Genomic DNA, 24296 nt, shown 5'->3' with positions numbered 1-24296 from the left:
GTTTGGTCCTGTTGTGGTGGGTGATTCTGTTACGGTTTTCTTCCGGTGAAGGAGAGGAGGACCAAAATGCAGCGTGGTTATCTTTATACATTTTTAATGAAGATGATAAATGAACAATATACAAAAACAATAACCGTGAAAAACCGAAACAGCCCTATCTGGTGCAAACAAACACAGAGACAGGAACAATCACCCACGAAACACTCAAAGAATATGGCTGCCTAAATATAGTTCCCAATCAGAGAAAACGATAAACACCTGCCTCTGATTGAGAACCACTCTAGGCAACCATAGACTTACCTAGACTACTTCACTAAACCACAATCCCATAACCTACAAAACCCCCCTCGACAAAACACACTACATAAATACCCATGTCACACCCTGGCCTGACCAAAATAATAAAGAAAACACAAAATACTAAGGCCAGGGCGTGACAGAGAGTTCAGGGGCCTTTCTTTAACAAAGCTAAACATTTTCACCGTAGTGTCAAAATCATATTTCCAGCTGTCAGACAAAGTACTCCAGTACTTTAAAAATATCCTCTGTTGTCCTGGTTTCCAGTAGTTTGCAGAAGAGGATGTCTTCCTTAATTAACCCCCCATAAACATAACGGACATATACCAGGAGCTGTGCCAGGCCCGCCACATCTGTTGACTCATCCAGCTGTAATGCATATATTTAACTGGCTTGTATGCGAAGTAATAATTGTTTCAAAACATCTCCTGCCATTTCACTGATGCGTCGTGAAACAGTGTTATTTGATGAAGACATTGTCTGTATATGTTTTGGGGGCCTTTTCCCCCAGCATTGTCCCAGCCATATCCGCGGAAGCAGGAAGAATGAAGTCCTCCACAATAGTATGGGGCTTGCCTGTCCTAGCCACTCTGTAGCTCACCATATAAAACACTTTTAGACCCTTCTTATTAATGGTATCTGTGGCTTTTATACATGTCTTACTACTCGAATGTTGTCTTTATTATCGTTCAAAAAACTCCTGTGGCTTATTTTTAAAATTGTCATGTTGCGTTTCTAAATGTTTGCGCAAGAGTGAAGGTTTCCCTCCACAGAGTAACGGTTAATGTGATTGGATGTTAATTATTTGACTAGGCTAACTGTATTTGATATTATGCTGTTATTTCGCTGAACCCTAGAAGGCTAAATTTTGAAACGAGGCTACTCAGGTGAGAAAAAAACCTCACCCAAATGTATAGCCCCGTTGAAAAATATAAATGTACTGTTTGAAAATGTGAAGAAAATTATTAATATTATTATTTTTTTAATGTGAATCACATTTTTATTTGGCGTACCACCGACGGCATTGCAGGGGTACACATACCCCAGTTTGGGAATACCTGATCTACACTGATTGAAGTGGATTTAACAAGTGACATCAATAAGGGATCATAGCTTTCACCTGGTCAGACTGTCATGGAAAGAGCAGGTGTTCCTAATGTTTTGTACACTCAGTGTGAACATGGGTGTCATGTTCTCAGAACATAATATATAAATGAATGGGAACATTTATGAGTCCTAAGAGAAATTCATTACACTTGTTCCTGAGTCAATCAAGGCCCTGATTGGTGAATAATGTATCCATTCATAGCTCTTTGTCTGTTGGCAAGGTGCTTTTAACTTACATATTTGACATACATGATTACATTTCTACAGTAGTTATTATTCAACATGTCCTCAACTTGGATTTGAACTCACAACCTCTTGATTCATGCTACTCTGATCATCCTCGAATGCCACCATGCCCGTGTCAGATATCAGTTAATCTGATTATTATCATCATTCATTTGATTTACTTACTTCAGCAATTGAAGGGCTTTCTGTATAGTTGTCTAATGTTAGTGGGGCATATTAACCTGTTTTAACGATACTCCTGAATCACTATGATCAATAAATTATTTTAGTGTACTTTTAACAGAGAATCCCTGTGGAATGCTTGACACCTTCTAAAACAATGCGCTGGTGAATTGAGGCTGTTCTGAGGGCAAAAGGGGGTGCAACTCAATATTAGGAAGGTGTTCCTAATGTGTTGTACACTCAGTGTATATTGCTAAGAATGTGAGTAGTGTGACTCCTCCAGTGGGTCTCTAACCCAGGTCACCAACACCAATGACCAACACCCTAACCACTGTGCCAATAAGGGATATCTCTAGGACATGTGCTTATTGTCCCAGGATAGTTAGGCCCTGTCCAGCAGAAACCCTAATCCTCCTCCATCAGCACGTGTGTTGATCTGAAACAACTTGATAGGTGTAAGCAATAGGGTGCATGCACTTTGAAGTAAATCTCAGCTCTGTTAAAAGTACACTCAAAATGTATTTTTATTGACCATTGTGAATCAGAAGTATCATTAAAACAGGTTAACATGCCCCACCAACTATACAGAAAGCCCTTACATTTTTTTTTTCAACAAGTAAATTATTAAATCAATGATGAGAGAATAGTAAAATTATGCCAAATATGTACATTGAAAACACTGTATGTTAAAAGCACTTTGTGTGTGAGCATCCCTAACCTTGCCAACAGACAAAAAGGGCTGTGAATGGATCAGTGGTTCACCAATCAGGGCCTTGATGGGTTTGGCAACAGTAACAAGGCGTAATGTTTAATGACATTTTTTTGTTGTTTCTTTGGGACCACCAGGCGACGCCCTTAAAACTGATACACTAGAAATGTTCTTGGAACGTTCCCATGAAACATTAATATCGACCATTAATATCATCTAGAACATTAATATCTTACATTCTGAGAACATGGCAACCGTGTTCTGTGTGTGTTTGATGCATCGTTGATGGAATATTCTCCTAACCCACAGAAAACTGGACACAGGAAGGTTCTTGCAACTTTCTCTTAGAACCACCCATCCCGGATCTGGGAGAATTCTCATCAACAACGCTGAATAGCATAGCGCCACAGTCAAATAATATTACTAGAAAATATTCATATTCATGAAATCACAAGTGCAATATAGGTGTTAATCCACCTGTCATCTCAGATTTTGAAATTATGCTTTACAGCGAAAGTAATACAAGCGTTTGTGTACGTTTATCGATTGCTCAACAAAATAATAAGTACACCTAGCATCAGGTAACTTGGTCACGAAAATCAGAAAAGCAATTAAATTAATCGTTTACCTTTGATGATCTTTGGATGTATTCACTCACGAGACTCCCAGTTAGACAACAAATGTTCCTTTTGTTCCATAAAGATATTTTTTATATCCAAATACCTCCGTTAGTTTGGTGAGTTATGCCCAGGAATCCACCGGAAAGAGCGGCCACGACAACGCAGACAAAAATTCCAAATTATATCCATAATGTCCACAGAAACATGTCAAATGTTTTTTATAATCAATCCTCAGGGTGTTTTTCAAATATCTATTTGATAATATATCAACCGGGACAGTTGGCTTTTCACTAGGACCGGGCCTAACAATGGCCGCCTCTCTCTTTTGCACACAAATCACTCTGAGAGCGCCCACCTGTCCACTTACGCAATGTGGTCGTTCGCACTCATTCTTCAAAATAAAAGCCTGAAACTATGTTTAAAGGCTGTTGACACCTTAGGGAAGCCATAGGAAAAGGAATCTAGTTGATATCCCTTTAAATGGGCAATAGGGATGCATAGGAACACAGGGGTTTCAAAATAAGAGTCACTTCCTGATTGGATTTTTCTCAGGCTTTCGCCTGCAATATCAGTTCTGTTATACTCACAGATAATATTTTTACAGTTTTGGAAACTTTAGAGTGTTTTCTATCCGAATCTGTCAATGTATGCATATTCTAGCATCTGATCCTGAGAAATAGGCTGTTTACTTTGGGAATGTTATTTTTCCAAACATAAAAATATTGCCCCCTATGTTTCGAACATTTATGTTGTATATTTTGAGAACATTGTAACCACGTTCTAGATATGTTCAGTTTGACATTAAGCAAATGTTCTCCTAACTTTAAACACCAAAACATGCTTAAAAGGCTTTCAGAAGATTTTTGCTAGCATAGAGAGAATGTTCCACTAATGGAACACTGGACACTCAAACATTAGGGGAACATTACGGGTAAGACTACAAAAACGTTCTCTCTCTCCTTAGAATTGTTAGCTGGGTTGGGAGAACGGAGAGAATCTACTTAGTCACTGTCAGTGTGTTCAAACACTACTTTCACTCCGAGAGCTGGGAGGAGAAAGCAGGATAGGGAAAACATCAAACTCCTAAACATGACAGAGCAGGAGAGGAAACCATTGATTTTTCCTCCATTTGGCCATGAATCTGCTGGAGAAGAGGTGGCTGTGGGTGCTCAGACAGCTGATGATGTGATTTGTAACACTGGACCACTGGTGAGCAGCAGAGAGAATTGCTCGACTCTCAACACATGGCAAAGTGGCTGCTGCGACTCCTTCACCATCCAGACAAGATTAACTAACAGCGGGGGACCTACAGTATCGATAAGCTCCACAACAATCCTACAGAGTTTTTCCTCTGTCACAGCAATCTAGGAGCCACTGTTCAATTAACAGTGACTAGAGCGATGGGCAGACTTGGGGGGTTTACAAATAGTTAGTCCTTCCTGTTGTGACAAACATGTCAGGGATCAATAATAAGGACAGAAAAGTGTCCAAATATGTTTTTCCCAACCAAGTGAATCATTTTGCTTCAGGTGAAAATGAATTCCCAGAGACATCATCCCAGATCCCAAACACTAAAATGCATGTAAGGAACACACACAGTTACAGCCTTTGGGATAAATATATTTGAAAGGCATGGACATTGAGTATTGAAGACACACAGTGATAAAAATACACATGGGTATATGATTAATGATTCATAATGTACTAATTTGTTTCACTTTCCTAATGTTAATTTAACATGAAATGAAATCATGGTATGGAAAGTTGGGCATAAATACTGTATACTATATTAAGTTTATCTAGCAACTACATAAATACTGTAATGTATTTCTGACATCAACAGAACGACAAACACACAGTGCAGGCTTTCTAAGGACAGAATAAAAATAATCCTCCTTAGATCATTTGCAAAGCAATTACGCAAATATAAACATAACAGCTTACAAGATAAGATGCTATTAGTCATATGGGATAGCTGCCTACGACAATAGTTTAAAATCCTTGTAATAAAACTACAAATATAATCAAGACAGTTTCGTCATTCTGTCTATCACGGTATATCTAGCACTTAGAAGTCATGAAGATGCCATAATAAATGCATATCTATATACCAGGATCTACATCTATGGATGGACCTTTCGTATTTTATATCATACAATATGAGTGCAATGTAATGAACACTATGTTTATGTTTAAGGTTTCATAGAGTATATCAACATTCTGACAATCCATGCAAAAAATATCAGTCTATTCAAGCAGCCAAGAAATACAGGACGGATAATGTACAATAGTATTGACCCTTGATAGTGCAGTACCATCATCACTAACTCAGGAGATCCTGTGAACAGAGGGCTTGGAAGTTATGGATAAGAGTGCCCAGACATACAGAAACAAAATATACAGTTTTCTCATCTTTAACAGATCACCTCTGAATAGAACACTTCCTATTGACTGACTGGATCACTGATGTCATTGACAGAGGTTATTTCACCAGAGCCAACCATTGTGACCCACAACATCTACATTTGTCAGCAGGGACTGAACTGCGGTAACCAGATACCACAGATGTGTTAGCAATCAACACATGCTGTATCTGTGTTTCTGCCATCAACCATCTACAAATGCAATTCATAACAAACAAAATATTGAAATAAAAAAGCGGCCCAAACCGCGTGTTCACAAATGACCTCTGACCTACAGGGATGGAGGAATGAGCCTTCCCTGCTTGTTCAGAGAGTAGGTTCATGCAGAGTTTATGACTACATTATGTCTCCTCATCCCCCCATCCCGACCCATCCTCTGTTCAGTGGACACGGCCTGGAAGCCTCCCACTGGAGGAGACGGACTGGGCATCACTCATTCACTCGCCTCCTAGGTGCCTTTGTCAGGTGATTGCTGCCGGAAAAAGGAAAACAGATCAATACATCTCCCGTGGGCCTGACAGGTAATCTTTACCCAGGATGAAATATGAGTGGTACCAGCCCGCTGGATTCCTTAACTGTAACAGGGCAATTGACTGGGTGCACGTAACGCTCTCTCTCCCCACTTCCTGTCTGCATGGCCATTGGAAATTCATTTTGGAGGGGGGCTGGCTGAGACATCACGGTGAACACTAATTACTATGGAGGAAGCCAGGTAAGGCATTCCCCCTGCAATTGACGAAACTTGATCTGAACATTCCTTCCTATCTGTCAATTTCTTTGGCACCAAAACACAGAGTGACGGATAAGGCATTAGGGAAAGGGACCTCTCCAGGAAAGACCAAGCACTTGTTAAAACAGAGCTGATCTAGCAAAAGCTCTGACTCACAATATCCTTTAACATTAGCATATTTTTGTATGACATGTAATATTCTTATCCAACAGTGCTATGGTTCCTTGAAAAGCTGAGTAGCCTCTCTTGTGTTCAGGTACCCACTGATGTGTTCTCTTCAGGATGGAGCTGGCGGTCTGACGGTGGAGGTTATTTCTGTCTGTCTGCAGACTGACAGATTCCTGTAGCAGGATGTCTTGGGAGAGGCATCCATTTAGATGAGTATACACACACAGCATTTCTAAAACGTCAGCTAGCACCTTCTCAAAAGGATCACTGCAGATCTATATCTCACACTAATTTATAAAACTGTGACTATTCCACAGAAGTGTTATCTGCACCTAATATTTTTTAAATATTGTTTCTAAAGCTTTGAAAAATAGCTATGTATTTACAGTGCACAATGACCAATGAAAATGATCCAAGATTATAATCACACTGCATTAGTGACATAGTTATCTAGCCAAATATAGTTCATAAAGAGCGGTTTCCTAAATCATACCACTGATAAATCAATGTATCACTTGATTCCTTTGCATAAAAATAAAATGTTCCACATAACTAACTACCTTGTCTCATCTCTGAAGAGCTTGCACAATGTTGGTTAGAGTGAGTGTGACTGGGCTCATGTGACTGGGCCGTGTGATATAAAACCACTGAAGGAGCGGAGTCAGAAGGGAAAGCTGTCCTCTCATTCTCTTACAGTTATTCATTATCACTGATCTCGCTGGCATCCAGGAGTAAACCCTCTGCTCTCTAATGCAGGGACTCTTGAGCCCTGTACTGGATGGTGAGTGTATGCTATCATGATGCTACCACACTGATCTCTCTGTGCCCCTGGCACTGCCCATTTATCTGCTGTGGGCGGGCGGCCAGGGAATGCCAGGTAATGTCAGCGCAGACAGTCACAGCCCAGCCTCACAGCTAGCTAGAAACACCAGGGTTCCTCTTTGTGTGCCACTTAAAACACAGTGGAGATTACTGTTATTTACCCTCCTCTCCTGCTCCCCCATCCCTCTCCACCTGACTTTCAACACACTCTCAACATTAGCCCAGTCAGTCACAAAACAACCGCTTTCCACAAAAAAAACGGGGTTTTGAAAACGGATTGTGTGACTTGCCTTGAACTTGAATGTGTTATGAAATTTGAATAAGGAAGGTGAGCTGAAGAGAACAAAGAGGCCCCTCTGAGGAGCGCAGCCACAGCCCCTCTCTGTTGTGCTAATGAGAGACGTTGTAGCCAGTGTAGCTTTTCCAATCCATGCTAATAGGAGACCTGTTCTTTGTGCCGCTCTCTCTCGGTGGTCACCTCTCTGAACCTTGTACCAGCATGAGGTAGCAGAACATTCTGATGCTCTCCTATCTGTCAGCTGCTACATACGCTGCAGAGCAGACCTGTTGGTCCCACTTCTCCCAGGCTTTCAGCAGAGCAGACCCCCAAACACTCAACCCTCCCTGACCATCATTTCAGTGTCCCTGCTGACAAATGCCAGGCAACTCAAAGAAGACATAATTGTTGGGCCTGAGTAATGGGCAGGTGGCCTGCAGACTGTGCATTGTAGAGACAGGAGGAGGTGCCTGGCTGGTGCTGCAGTCTGGAGTAGCAAGACGAGGAGGCTCTTCAAGGAAATGGCTGGCTACGGAGTGATTAACTGGGCTTGATTGCATTAACATTATTCATCCTTTAAATGCTAGATGGAAAGACTTGATCCAGCAGCACAATGCTGATTCAGAGAGCAATGGCGTGCTCTCCCTCTCTCTCCCCCTCCCTCCCTCCCCCTCAGTCCTGCTCCTGCTCCCTCTGGGGGCTAGGTCTGAATAAAGTCCCAGGCTTGATGAAGTCCTGCTTGTCAGACGTGGAGGGCCCAGGGCCTGCAGACTCCATGCTCAGAGAGGTGGAGGAGGTGGACGTGTCCTCTCCCAGGTCATCTTTATGGAAGGGGATGCATGCTGCAGAGTAGAAGGACACACAAATAAATGTTAACTTGTCTTTTGATTTAAGAACTCAAAGACGGTTCTTCATTTTATCTATATGAATGCATTATCACTATAAATCTACAGTTATCATATGGCCTAATAGTCAATTATGTATTGTTCAATCGATCTCAATCCTATTTGGCCTCATATGCCTAGTGGCCACGGTTGTTAGAAGGGCAATCTGATTCTCCTATGGTTCAAACTCTCCCATTGAACATGATCTACCGTACTTCAGTGAGACATTGTGTGGCTGTTGTGTAGTACCATTTTACTGAAAATCTTGACTCAAAACAACTTCATTCTCACCATCTTCATCCTCCTCACTTATTTAGCCATTCTGTCTCAATACGCTCAAAGAGTTGGAGGGAGGGGAAATATCTGAAACACTTCTCGAGCCAATTTACACTGTAGTAAAAAAGAACTCTAAAACAATTGCACTTTCTAATATCTGCTCTCCTTTCCTACTTTCCGTAAATAAATCGATCTGTGTTGGTCTCTCCAGAAGTTAGTGGCAGTCACACAGACGTTTTGTGAGGTAGAGTAGGAGCAGAGGACACAGGAACTAGAAGTGACATTGTGGCTCTGGGTTGTCTCAAAGGATTAGGCATTACAGCATTCACTGGCATGTGCTTTTGCTCTTTCCCATTATATCTGCTTGTGCCTCTTTCCAGATGACTTCTTCCCCAAACTCATCCGGCGGGCTAGATAATTGATTAATATTTCTGGAGGGAATGATGACTAACTGTTGCTGTGGTTGAGCCCAAACACTTGGACATCTCAGGTTAAACACGGTCAAAGTTATGAATACAAATTCCGTTGTTGTTTTTTCTTACTTGATAATGCCTTGGGAACAGACGACAGTGTATCCACCTCTGAAAGATTGATCATGCGGAACACAATAGTATTTAAATTGTAACTTTTATGAGTAGTGATATTTCATCAATAATGTTTTTTCAGTATTGTTTATTTCATTAATAAAAACAAATCAGTGACTTTCCGTGAATAAATGTCTCAGTCCCCCTGAAACATACACTGTGAAATATGTTACCTAGATAACAACATCTAATATGAGATACTGTGGTGGTCAATAAAAATGATACAAAGCAAAGATTTTGAGTCCATGTGAGAATTACATGCATTTGTTTTGTGCAATAATGGGTGGAGTGAATGGAACCATCTTGGCATCTTAACAACCTCTCATGTGAGGCTGTTCAGAAACAATCATTACAGCACATCCTGGAGCCATTCCCTCCCCTCCCCTCCCCTGTTTATTAATCAGCTAATTACACATTGACAGTAATGGGTCTGCTGATTCTCACAGTTAAATGAACAGCACTGAATGGGCCTTTAATCATTAGCCTTTGTGCGTTTCTCCCATACACTCCAGGCTCCATCCATTTCACTGGACCACAGGAGGACATTCAAATCAAATCCCTCAGAAGAGGGCTGGAACACTTAAACACTACTAGTACCTGACTGTTCAAACCAGCTACTCTGTAATAGTGCAGTGTGGTCCTGTAATGCAGAACTGAACATAGAAGAACCAGTAAAGGACGGCAGCTCAATGAAGAAAACAATCATCCATATGATCACATTTTGTTTTCTGTGATACATGTGAAGCAACAGGAAAATCAAGTCCCCCACCAAAACACCTTGAACCAAACTGTGAGGACTCATGCGTATTCACCCCCACACAGCAGCCAGCGACTCTACCCTGAAACTTTGGTGGAGCGGTGCTAGTGGCAGGGGCAGGTGGGTTTTTGAAGGACACGACAGGGTAACTGAGGGGAGCAGAGTGGAGCGGTAGAGGGCGAAATAGTGCGCTGGGCTGCATTTCTGTCAGCAGAAGTGATGGCTGAGTGCTGGCGTTATTTGTCTTGTGCTGCCATACGGCCGTCGCACCAACCTGGGCATTAATGAGAGGAGGCCGGACCGGCGGGCAGGAACATGCAGGGTCTCAGACGCAGGTGATCTGTCACACAACAGCCCTGCTCCGGCTCCACCAAGGAGACACACAGAGATGGAGAGGCAGGGAGGTGGGCGCCACACAGGGAGGTTGGGAGGTTGGGGGTTGGACCCACCATGGGCATCCACTTGGGTCCCATGATAGAATGTAAGGTTGCTAAGTTACATGGCAAGCAGCTGCCAAGGTTGAAGGAGGGTGATATACACAAATGTTGCTTGCCGGCAAATTATGTAATAAATGGTTTGAGGAAACCAATAATTTACACAAATGTAAAATGGATAGAAAACAATGCAACTTCAAGTCAAACTGCGACGTACACAGTCAGGACACATGTACTAGCTTCGTTAAAAAAGTGCACTGTATGAGTGTGTGAGTTAGTGTTTATTATCAGCCCTCGTCCCTAATTTCAAATGAAGGGCACTGTGCACTGCAGTGGGGGAGGGGGAAATTTGAATAATTAATTAGTCGGCATGTGAAACAAGCAGAGGGTATTAAAATCCATCAGGACCTTTATACTTACTGATTTATCCGTGCCAATGCATACAATGAATTCTCTTTTACTCTGAATGTAGATTAACCAAATGAAACGTGCCCAACATAGGTATATTTCTTGGAATAGTGTACATTGAAACCTTTTATTAATTTTCTTTTTCAAAATGTATGTAGTAAAAGTCAATAAATGCCCCCCGCAATGATCAGATTTCTTAAATCTAGAATTGAGGTTGAGATCTGAACACAGTATTCAGCTTAAAGGGACAGTGTCTACATAATGTGAAAATGACACTTTTTAACATTCTGTAGAACGGATCCTAAGCAAATTACTCGTGGTGATGTCATCGGTCACACATTGAAACCAGGTATTTGCATTTTCCATTCAGTTTGTTGGCGGGATGTGGTCTTCTTCTATTGTTGGATTGATGGTAGTGAGAAGTGTATTTAATGGCTAATTTGAACCTGACAAGTGGAGTGGTCGTCCTATACAAACAGATACCTGGGTTGATAAGTTCTTTCACAGCCAGCTTCAACACTTGAGCTGGTAAGTGCTAAGCGTGTAAAGATGGAGGACACACCAACAACTAGGTACCATCTCAGCAATACCCTCAGGAACCCTGGGAGACACTTTCAGGCCATGTTCACTACTTATTACAGAGTTTAAAATCAACCACAATACAAGAAACTCACTTCCCAAACCCTTCTCCACTGGGGGAAAAACTACAAAAAAAACTACACATATGTCTAAAGGAATTCTTGCAAAGTCAAGGAAGAAAACGCATTTGAATGATAAACTATGAAAAAAAATAAATGTGTATGAAGAATAGTTCATTCCAGCTATAATGAGAATACCTATGACTATTTCTACAAATAAACTGCAAATGCATTTAGGAGCCGATGTGTATCTCCTGGCTTCTGTGATATGACAAAGTAGAGGCGTGGAATACTGTAGCAGGGCGCCAAAGTAAAGATTTATACAGAGCAGTAGGAGCCGCAGAAACTGCCATTGGATGACCATTCCCTGCATGATAAATCACTCTGGTACGGGGGCATCAGACTCCAGAACCAGGAAAAACAACTTGGTACAGGGACATGGGGAAATACTGTAAACTTAAGCATTAAACTTCAAAAAGATTGTGAATATGGTAATAACTTTCATTAGGCCTATTAAGAGTTTAAAAAAAAAATAATAGTTCTTATTTATTGAGAACGTTTTTCATTCCGGATCGAGTTGCCTGTTTTCACCAAGTCTACTTCTTTATATTTAGTTGGAAATTATCCTTTGGTGATTTTATTTGGCTTTTATGTTTACAATATTTTCTTCTGTTGAACATAAACCCCATGATTCAGTTCCAGCAGCTGGATGTGATGTTAACTGCATATCTCTCCTGAGGGGGGGGTGTTGAGGGATCCCCATGCCTACCTCTACATGGTGAATAACATGGAGAATATGAGGGGTCTTTAAGGGCCAGGGGTGAATCTTTTTTTAGTTTTATGGGAAGTGGCTGAGCGCTGGAGAGGTGAAGGACAGAGTCGCTGGCCGTTCCATCACTCAGTGCAATAAATGGATGCAATCTGTATCCCAGTAAAGCATTGGCTGGTTTTAAATTCCACCTCTTTTATCCAAATGAATGATGGATCCCGGTACAGTGCACTGTGCGGCAATATCAATATACATCAAAGGCCAGCGCCCCTCACTAAATCAGGAAACCACCGGCATTTGTTATTTAAATGACAAACAGCGGCTGCAGGAGCAGAGCAGGAAGAGGGGACTTTGGAGAAGAGGTGGACAAACCAATTCAAATTTCAATCCGGTAAAGACGCCAGGCCCGGAGCCATCAGTCTAATGAAAAAAGGCAGCTCTACGAGCCCAAACGGACAAGGGGGCTGCTGCAGGGTGCCGCCTCCAATACGGTCTGCTTCCCATCACACTTCCCTCAGACTCAGTCAGACCACTTCCACATGGGAGGACAGACAGGAGGCCCACAGAGCCCTGTTCTGCCAACAAAACAGCACACACTAGTCAAGACTGAACTCTTCGCTCAGCTAATAAACAGTAAATATGTTGCTGTCTCACAAATACTGGAGACACTATTTGTAAGAAACTCAAGAATTCACATGTATCCTATTTTCCTATATTAATAGATGTGATTCACATGTATCCTATATTCCTATATTAATGGATGTGATTCACATGTTTCCTATTTTCCTATATTAATAGATGTGATTCACATGTATCCTATATTCCTATATTAATAGATGTGAATCACATGTTTCCTATATTAATAGATGTGAATCACATGTTTCCTATATTAATAGATGTGATTCACATGTATCCTATATTCCTATATTAATGGATGTGAATCACATGTTTCCTATATTAATAGATGTGATTCACATGTATCCTATATTCCTATATTAATAGATGTGAATCACATGTTTCCTATATTAATAGATGTGAATCACATGTTTCCTATATTAATAGATGTGATTCACATGTATCCTATATTCCTATATTAATGGATGTGATTCACATGCATCCCATATTCCTATATTAATGGATGTGATTCACATGTATCCTATATTCCTATATTAATGGATGTGATTCACATGCATCCTATATTCCTATATTAATGGATGTGATTCACATGTATCCTATATTCCTATATTAATGGATGTGATTCACATGCATCCTATATTCCTATATTAATGGATGTGATTCACATGTTTCCTATTTTCCTATATTAATAGATGTGATTCACATGTATCCTATATTCCTATATTAATAGATGTGATTCACATGTTTCCTATATTAATAGATGTGATTCACATGTATCCTATATTCCTATATTAATGGATGTGATTCACATGTATCCTATATTCCTATATTAATGGATGTGATTCACATGCATCCTATATTCCTATATATTGGATGTGATTCTATATTAATGGATGTGATTCACATGTATCCTATATTCCTATATTAATGGATGTGATTCACATGTATCCTATATTCCTATATTAATGGATGTGATTCACATGCATCCTATATTCCTATATTAATGGATGTGATTCACATGCATCCTATATTCCTATATTAATGGATGTGATTCACATGCATCCTATATTCCTATATTAATGGATGTGATTCACATGTATCCTATATTCCTATATTAATGGATGTGATTCACATGTATCCTATATTCCTATATTAATGGATGTGATTCACATGTATCCTATATTCCTATATTAATGGATGTGATTCACATGCATCCTATATTCCTATATTAATGGATGTGATTCACATGCATCCTATATTCCTATATTAATGGATGTGATTCACATGTATCCTATATTCCTATATTAATAGATGTGATTCACATGTTTCCTATTTTCCTATATTAATAGATGTGATTCACATGTATCCTATTTTCCTATATTAATGGATGTGATTCACATGTATCCTATTTTCCTATATTAATGGATGTGATTCACATGTTTCCTATTTTCCTATATTAATAGATGTGATTCACATGTATCCTATATTCCTATATTAATAGATGTGATTCACATGTTTCCTATTTTCCTATATTAATGGATGTGATTCACATGTATCCTATATTGGTGGTTATAAAGGATCATCGAAAGTAAAAGTTTAAAAAATATATATATTCTAAACCATTTATTTGAATATAAATGTGATAAGCATTGTACATTTTTGTTGGGTAGTACAAGTAGCACAATGTTTTGGTCTGCTGTTTTAAAAAAGAAAAACAAACTCTTAACCTGAAAGTGGTCTTGGGGATTAGTTACTGTATTGTCAGCAGGATGTATAATAAAGTAAGCGCCCCGATGAGAGGTTAGGTGAATGTTAAACAGGTCAAAGGTGCAGTAGTCATGGCGACAGGTACCTGATGTTGTGGTGACAGAGACAGCAGTGGTCTTCCTCCTCCTCTTGATGTCCCCTGTGCACAGCAGTCCCAGGTGGACGTTAGTCTGCCTAGGTCAGAGACACAGAGCTGTAACATTAATCTCAGACAAAATTATTTCAAAGACCATCCTTTTCCAATTTCTATGGATCTGTATACTGAAATGTGAGGACAAAATAAAATAAAAATACTTTGGTTGTTTCAAATCATTATTCATTTATCTTTTCTGTTTGAGTCTAAAAGAAAAATATGAGTGTTGAACCTTTCTGCTATGGCTTTTCCATGAGCAGTTAGAAGTTTCTAGAACACTGCTGCAAGGGAATATCCAACCCTGGACCCAAAAGGAGTTAAAAATACTACAAACTGTTTTTCTTTACTGGAGGGAATCACCAGAATTTTGTTCCATTTTGTTCAGAGTTTTGTTGAAACGTTAACAAAAAATATCAGCGGAGGAAGGAGGAGGTGTAGGGGTTGTGTGTCTGTCGCTGCCGGGTCCAGTTAAACAAAGTACCCCTGCTGTGGACCTCCTGTGTCATATGTCAGTAGCCTCCAAACGGGGAGGGCCCCCCACAGCCCCTCCTAGCCCTGATTACTGGGATGTAAAGTTAAGGTCAAGGTCCCCGCCATGGCTGAGGGGGAGGGACTGACGTTACCAAGAGCCGGCGATGTGATGAGTTGACTCAGTGTGTGTGTGTGTGTGTGTGCCTGCGCTCATATAGTGCCAGTGCATGATATCGCCCACGAAATGGTGTATTATCTCACACGTTTCACAACACTATATCCACTTTGACAACAGTGTTTATTGGTTGAATGCACCTGTAAAGGCGCATCTGTAAAAAGAAGAAATCTCTGCAGTGCAAAACAACAAAGGAAGACATTAATACAGCAGACCCCTGTTAACCGTGGTGTCTCCTCCTGAGCAGTCAGCTACATAAACCTCCCTGGTCAAACATGTGCTGAGATAGGATAGGGTCCTGTCATGGCTGCCTTTTAACAGCCTGCATGTTCCATCCATGACCTCAACACCCATTAATCACATGACGGCACTGCAGGAGAGGGTGCAGAAAGCTGTGTGTGGAACGCTTTGAGCCAAGTCTATGTTGTATAATCAATAGGTATAAAAATAAATGGCTTGACTGTTATTCCCTCCCTGCTACCCCACTCTAATAAAATCCCAGTAATGCATATTTCATTTACTTTTATACTTATTGATTACCTGTACTCCAGTTAGTAAATCACGCGCCTATCGATCCCTCAATCGTACAATCCCTCTGTCGGACAGCACATAACCAGCCATTTGTGCCCCTGATAAAGAGCTCAGACATTGAACTCCCCACAGTAAATCTTTGCAAACTAACTTTTTAATTCCAAAATCGATCCGTGCTTAAACGTCGCATTATTTCACGAGGCACGCCCGCGGTATTAAAAGTAATACCCTGATGCATTTGGTCTTTATGCATAGAAGTCCATCCTTCCATCGCTCCCCTCATTACACAGAGTCCTGATCGGGCAGGTGCTCTGGGGCCCAGGCTGCAGCCTAGCGGGAGAGATCCTGTGGTGGAAAGGCTGTCTGGCCCCTCCCCTCCAAGGCCCAGACTACTGGCTGAGGAGCAGGGACCACTCAGGGGCCACATGGAGCCTACAGAGACACTCAGTCACATGCTAATAAAACATTAGAATACCATCAGCTGGCTCATTAGGGAAGGCTAAACGTGACAACTCATTTAAAAAATGGAACCAAAAGGCCTCTGGTAACAGGCTTGTTATGCATCATTTGTAGCTGTTTGACTAGCTCACTGCGGGATAACACAACTACAATTTTACTCAAAGGTGTAATAAAAAGCTATTTTGGAAATTGGTTTGCAATAGAGTGGGTTTAAGATGTGTTTAAGAGAAGCAGTTTGACAGATAAAACACACAATACATGCGAGTGATCTTCCTGCAAGATATACAGTGGGGCAAAAAAGTATTTAATCAGCCACAAATTGTGAAAGTTCTCCCACTTAAAAAGATGAGAGAGGCCTGTAATTTGCATCATAGGTACACTTCAACTATGACAGACAAAATGAAAAAAAAAAAATCCAGAAAATCACATTGTAGGATTTTTAATTAATTTATTTGCAAATTATGGTGGAAAATAAGTATTTGGTCAATAACAAAAGTTTATCTCAATACTTTGTTATAGACCCTTTGTTGGCAATGACAGAGGTCAAACGTTTTCACAAGTCTTCACAAGGTTTTCACACACTGTTGCCAGTATTTTGGCACATTCCTCCATGCAGATCTCCTCTAGAGCAGTGATGTTTTGGGGCTGTTGCTGGGAAACACAGACTTTCAACTCCCTCCAAAGATTTTCTATGGGATTGAGATCTGGAGACTGGCTAGGCCACTCCAGGACCTTGAAATGCTTCTTACGAAGCCACTCCTTCGTTGCCCGGGCTGTGTGTTTGGGATCATTGTCATGCTGAAAGACCCAGCCACGTTTCATCTTCAATGCCCTTGCTGATGGAAGGAGGTTTTCACTAAAAATCTCACGATACATGGCCCCATTTATTCTTTCCTTTACACGGATCAGTCGTCCTGGTCCTTTTGCAGAAAAACAGCCCCAAAAGCATGATGTTTCCACCCCCATGCTTCACAGTAGGTATGGTGTTCTTTGGATGCAAACTCAGCATTCTTTGTTCTCCAAACAAGACGAGTTGAATTTTTACCAAAAAGTTATATTTTGGTTTCATCTGACCATATGACATTCTCCCAATCTTCTTCTGGATCATCCAAATGCTCTCTAGCAAACTTCAGACGGGCCTGGACATGTACTAGCTTAAGCAGGGTGACACGTCTGGCACTGCAGGATTTGAGTCCCTGGCGGCGTAGTATGTTACTGATGGTAGGCTTTGTTACTTTGGTCCCAGATCTCTGCAGGTCATTCACTAGGTCCCCCCGTGTGGTTCTGGGATTTTTGCTCACCTTTCTTGTGATCATTTTGACCCCACGGGGTGAGATCTTGCGTGGAGCCTCAGATCGAGGGAGATTATCAGTGGTCTTGTATGTCTTCCATTTCCTAATAATTGCTCCCACAGTTGATTTCTTCAAACCAAGCTGCTTACCTATTGCAGATTCAGTCTTCCCAGCCTGGTGCAGGTCTACAATTTTGTTTCTGGTGTCCTTTGACAGCTCTTTGGTCTTGGCCATAGTGGAGTTTGGAGTGTGACTGCTTGAGGTTGAGGACAGGTGTCTTTTATACTGATAACAAGTTCAAACAGGTGCCATTAATACAGGTAACGAGTGGAGGACAGAGGAGCCTCTTAAAGAAGAAGTTACAGGTCTGTGAGAGCCAGAAATCGTGCTTGTTTGTAGGTGACCAAATACTTATTGTCCACCATAATTTGCAAATAAATTCATAAAAGATCCTACAATGTGATTTTCTGGATTTTTTTCTTTCTTCTAATTTTGTCTGTCATAGTTGAAGTGTACCTATGATGAAAATTACAGGCCTCTCATATTTTTAAGTGGGAGAACTTGCACAATTGGTGGCTGATTAAATACTTTTTTGCCCCACTGTATATGGCAACATTACAAAATGAGCAGATAAAAAGTCAGGTGAAAAGTTATGTTTCCTTGCACATGGGAACGTTTAACATTTCAATGTAATGTAACGGTAAACGAGAAGAGTCCCACAGAAAGAAGGGGAAGTCATTGAATTAGGGATCACCAACTAAGAATAGCAGAGCTGAATTGAGAAATGGAAAAATAACCCAATACCCAATAAAGAAGACGAACAAGAACTAAATTCTCGCAAAGACACAGAGGACATTCAAGAAAATGTCTGAGCGATACATTTTACATGTCACATGGGTCATACAACGAAAAAGACATTCTTAAAAGCAGCCTGGTCCCTTAGGTAAAGAATAAAACAAAAGTGACACAGGGTCAATTGTAATTCAGGTGCCCACAACCAAAAGCAGATATATCAATTAAAAAGAACACCTCAAAAGAAGAGGGGCAGCGGTAACAAAATGGCCACCTATTTTCATTAGGGTACACAGTACTTCAGGTGTGAACAGGATCTCAAGATGAATAGAGGTATTCAAATGAATCAGAAAGGATTAAAGTCTCCTGGGAAGCCGATCAATAGCCCCAAATCAATAATCAATAGGCCACTCACACCAATATACTTACTGCTGACACCGAGATCTCACAATTAAAATGAAAACTGGGAGAGGAGTGGCGTAAGACTATGATTTATCTTGCGCCACAAATGTCATTTAGAAAAGAAAAAAAAAGTCAATAGATATAACCGAAGTGCGGCCAGCTCAGGTGGGAGGCAGTTATGCATTTTAACATGGCCACCATCCCAGAACGTTAGAGACAAATCCTACTGTTCACTGTTCCCATTCACACGGCCATACTAGGACAAATAACATGGAGTCCTATACAGCCTAAAGCACTTCCTATCAAATCCCTGATGGTTGCCATCAACTCTACCAAAACAGGAGATGACAGGTTTTTATTAACACAGTATTATTTCAACCTCTGCAAGATACAAGATGAATGTTTATACTTCCCTTACAGACCAAAACACTTTTCTTTCAAGGGTATTTTGAAGTAAATAAAAGGCATAGATACATGAGAGCTCAGTGATAAGAATCGATCATTTGAATAAGTTCCTCAAAATAAATGAAAATATAGTGAAGCCAATTATGTGAAGTGTAAACTTTGCGGTGAGCAAGGTGTTATTTAATACAGTTTCTGAATCTGAGTATTGATGCTCTGTGTTAGAGACACAGCACTATTATCCCCACCCTGTCAGTACCATGCTGATGCCCTATATAAGAATATTGATGAAATGTATGTAAGTGAGTGCATGTGTGAGTGCGTGCGTTAGCACATACATCAGTAAGCGTGTGTCATGTACAGTGCCTTCAGGAAGTATTTACACCCCTTTACTTTTCCCACATTTTGTTGTGTTACAACCTGAATTTAAATGGATTACATTTAGATTTTATGTCAATGATCTACACACAATGGCCCATAATGTCAAAGTGGAATGATGTTTGACGATATTTAAAAAATATATATTTAAAACATTTTAAAGCTTAAATGTTTTCAGTCAATAAGCATTCAAACACTTTGTTATGTTACAACCTAAATAAGTTCAGGAGTATATGCTTAACAAATCACATAATAAGATGCATGGACTCATTCTGAGTTCAATAATAGTGGTTACCATGATTTTTGAATAACTACCTCATCTCTGTACCCCACACATTGTGACGGCCCTGAATTTGACTGAACCGTCTCTGCATCTTCTTCCAATAGGACACTTCCCCTTTAATTCCCAATTAAATAGCCAGCATCAGCTGCGCAAAAGTGGGTTAATGATGGTGGTGTGAATGAGGATGTGTTCAACCCTCAGTTCTGAAGCTTCTTTACCCCATTTGTTTTGTTGTATTTAAAAGTGTGCTTTGTAGCTTTGTCTCAAGTTTAACCAGGATCGGATCCCCTCATTTCTTCCTTTGGACTACACATCTCATTTGGTCTCCGTAGTTTTGTTGTGACCTTTCTCCGCTGGAGATCTGTTGGCGGATTGGGTTGTCTGACAACATTTTTTGCATACGGTATTACACTTGTTTGAGTGTGATTTATACCGTGTTAATTTGTGGTCAGTTGTAGTTGAAGACTACTGAGATTTGATACTGTTTATGGTTGTGTGGCAAAAGAGTTTGATATTTTGATTGTATGATTGAGACTGGGTTTACGCTACACTTTTATGAAAAGACAAACATTGCATGACTAAAGTCACTTGAGTTCACTGAACTCCTTTACCGGGCTCTTTTGGGCCCGAGGTGCGGGACTTTTCTTGAGGAACCAGAGCTCATTGTTTGTTATATTGTAATGTGTGTGATCATTTACACTGCTAAAAAAATAAAGGGAACACTTAAACAACACAATGTAACTCCAAGTCAATCTCACTTCTGTGAAATCAAACTGTCCACTTAGGAAGCAACACTGATTGACAATACAATTCACATGCTGTTGTGCAAATGGGAGAGACAATGGGTGGAAATTATAGGCAATTAGCAAGACACCCCCAATAAAGGAGTGGTTCTAAAGGTGGTGACCACAGACCACTTCTCAGTTCCTATGCTTCCTGGATTATGTTTTTGTCACTTTTTGAATGCTGGCGGTGCTTTCACTCTAGTGGTTGCATGAGACGGAGTCTACAACCCACACAAGTGGCTCAGGTAGTGCAGCTCATCAATGCGAGCTGTGGCAAGAAGGTTTACTGTGTCTGTCAGTGTAGTGTTCAGAGCATGGAGGCGCTACCAGGAGACAGGCGAGTACATCAGGAGACGTGGAGGAGGCCGTAGGAGGGCAACAACCCAGCAGCAGGACCGCTACCTCCGCCTTTGTGCAAGGAGGAGCAGGAGGAGCACTGCCAGAGCCCTGCAAAATGACCTCCAGCAGGCCACAAATGTGCATGTGTCTGCTCAAACGGTCAGAAACAGACTCCATGAGGGTAGTATGAGGGCCCGACGTCCACAGGTGGGGATTGTGCTTACAGCCCAACACCGTGCAGGACGTTTGGCATTTGCCAGAGAACACCAAGATTGGCAAATTCGCCACTGGCGCCCTGTGCTCTTCACAGATGAAAGCAGGATCACACTGAGCATGTGACAGACGTGACAGAGTCTGTAGACGCCGTGGAGAACGTTCTGCTGCCTGCAACATCCTCCAGCATGACCGGTTTGGCGGTGGGTCAGTCATGGTGTGGGGTGGCATTTCTTTGGGGGGCCGCACAGCCCTCCATGTGCTCGCCAGAGGTAGCCTGACTGCCATTAGGTACCGAGATGAGATCCTCAGACCCCTTGTGAGACCATATGCTGGTGCGGTTGGCCCTGGGTTCCTCCTAATGCAAGACAATGCTAGACCTTATGTGGCTGGAGTGTGTCAGCAGTTCCTGCAAGAGGAAGGCATTGATGCTATGGACTGGCCTGCCCGTTCCCCAGACCGGAATCCAATTGAGCACATCTGGGACATCATGTCTCGCTCCATCCACCAACGCCACGTTGCGCCACAGACTGTCCAGGAGTTGGCGGATGCTTTAGTCCAGGTCTGGGAGGAGATCCCTCAGGAGACCATCCGCCACCTCATCAGGAGCATGCCCAGGCGTTGTAGGGAGGTCATACAGGTACGTGGAGGCCACACACACTACTGAGCCTCATTTGGACTTGTTTTAAGGACATTACATCAAAGTAGGATCAGCCTGTAGTGTGGTTTTCCACTTTCATTTTGAGTGTGACTCCAAATCCAGACCTCCATGGGTTGATACATTTGATTTCCATTGATCATTTTTGTGTGATTTTGTTGTCAGCACATTCAACTATGTAAAGGAAAAAGTATTTAATAAGAATATTTCATTCATTCAGATCTAGGATGTGTTATTTTAGTGTTCCCTTTATTTTTTTCAGCAGTGTATGTTGGTAATACAATCCACGCAAAATAACCATTGTTTTTTTGTTATTTCCAATGTTTTAAGGTTTTATGAAAAGTGTATGTCCATACTGACTTTTACATGAGTCCTTTGTATTGGTGTAGACTTGACGGACCAGACAGAACTCATTCCCTCCCAATCAAAAAGGCGTAATCAATATTTTCTCTGGTACCCGTTACAAACAATAACTTCAAGTCAAAACTGTTACAACATACAGATAATTGTAAGGTCCCTCAATTGAGAAGTGAATTTCAAGCAAAGATTCAACCAAAAAGATGAGGGATGTTTTTCAATGACTTGGAAAGAAGGGCACCAATTTGGAAAAAAAGCAGACATTGAATATCCCTTTGAGTATGATGAAGTTATTAATTAGGTTTTGGATGGTGTATCAATACACCCAGTCACTACAAAGATACAGGTGTCCTTCCTAACTCAGTTGCCAGAGAGAAAGGAAACCACTCAGGGATTTCACCATGAGACCATTGGTGATAATAAAACAGAGCTTAATGGTTGTGATGTGAGAACTGAGGATGAATCAACATTGTAGTTACTCCATAATATAATGAATACAAAGTGTTATGTTTGGGGCAAATCCAACACAATACACCACTGGGTACCACTCTTCATATTTTCAAGCATGGTTGTGCAGCATCATGTTATGGGTATGCTTCTCATCGGCAAGGACTAGGGAGAATGTTAAAACATTTTATAAAATGAAACAGAATACAGCTAAGTACGTGCAAAATCCTAGAGGAAAATCTGGTTCGGTCTTCTTTCCAACAGACAGTGGGCGACGAATTCACTTTTCAGCAGGACAATGACCTAAAACACAAGCCAAATATACACTGGAGTTGCTTGCCAAGACGACAGTGAATGTTCCTGAGTGGCCTAGTTAAGTTACCGTTTTGACTTAAAAATCGTCTTGAACACCTATGGTAAGACTTGAAAATAGCTTTCTAGCAATGATCAACAACGAGCTTTAAGAATATTTCAATGAATAAATGGGCAAATATTGTACAACCCAGGTGTGCAAATCTCTTAGACTTACACAAAAAGACTCACAGCTGTAATTGCTGCCAAAGGTGATTCTTATTATATTTTCTCTCAGAGGTGAACATTTATCATTTGTAATAAATGTTAGAATTTATTTCCACTTCGACAGAGTATTTTGTGTAGATCGTTGACCAAATATGACAATTTAAATACTTTTTAATCCCACTTTGAAACACAAAATATGAAAAAAGTAAAGGGATGTGAATACTTTCTGAAGCTGGCTGGAGTGTTTACGAACATATTCAACCTTTCCCTATCTCAGTCGGCTGTCCCCACTTGCTTCAAGATGTCCACAATTATTCCTGTACCCACAAAAGAAAAGGTAACTGAACTAAATGACAAATGCCCCGTAGCACTCACTTCTGTCATGAAATGCTTTGAGAGGCTAGTTAAGGATCATATCACCTCTACCTTACCTGACACCCTAGAGCCACTTCAATTTGCTTACCGCCCCAATAGATCCACAGACGATGCAATCGCCATTGCACCATCTGGACAAGAGGAATACCTATGTCAGAATCCTGTTCATTGACTATAGATCAGCCTTCAACACCATAGTACCCTCCAAGCTCATCATTAAGCTCAGGCCCCTGGGTCTGAACCCCGCCCTGTGCAACTGGGTCCAGGACTTCCTGATGGGCCACCCCAAGGTAGTGGTAGGAAACAACACCTCCACTTCGCTGATCCTCAACACAGGGGCCCCACAAGGGTGTGTGCTCAGCCCACTCCTGTACTCCCTGTTCACCCATGACTGTGTGGCCACGCACGCCTCCAACTCAATCATCAAGTTTGCAGACGACAACAGTAGTTGGCCTGATTGGCAACAATGACGAGACAGCCTACAGGGAGGAGGTGAGGGCCCTGGCAGAGATGGGGCCAGGGAAATAACCTCTCTCAACGTCAACAAAACGAAGGTGCTGATCGTGGACTT

General features: G+C 41.2%; 1 protein-coding gene across 8 annotated transcripts in view; it reads right to left on the bottom strand.

The window, feature by feature from the left end:
• Positions 1–4740: 4740 nt before the first annotated feature.
• LOC118368311 (G patch domain-containing protein 2-like) overlaps positions 4741–24296 on the bottom strand; it is a 36831-nt gene continuing 17275 nt past the window's right edge. For 2 of the 8 annotated variants that reach the window (XM_035752314.2, XM_035752313.2), the window contains exons 8-9: positions 14800–14888; positions 4741–8403 (exon numbers count right to left, since the gene is read on the bottom strand). In XM_035752314.2, coding sequence (XP_035608207.1) covers positions 8234–8403; positions 14800–14888 — 259 coding nt within the window. In that variant the 3' untranslated portion in view covers positions 4741–8233. Of the gene's footprint in view, positions 8404–9712; positions 12887–14799; positions 14889–24296 lie in introns of those variants that run through there. The other 6 variants (XR_004822299.2, XM_052496850.1, XM_052496849.1 and 3 more) reach the window with 6 other exon arrangements.

This window comes from Oncorhynchus keta, chromosome 35 (genome assembly GCF_023373465.1).
Source record: "Oncorhynchus keta strain PuntledgeMale-10-30-2019 chromosome 35, Oket_V2, whole genome shotgun sequence".
In the NCBI taxonomy this organism is placed as follows: domain Eukaryota; kingdom Metazoa; phylum Chordata; class Actinopteri; order Salmoniformes; family Salmonidae; genus Oncorhynchus; species Oncorhynchus keta.
This window is presented reverse-complemented; position numbering and strand designations above follow the sequence as displayed.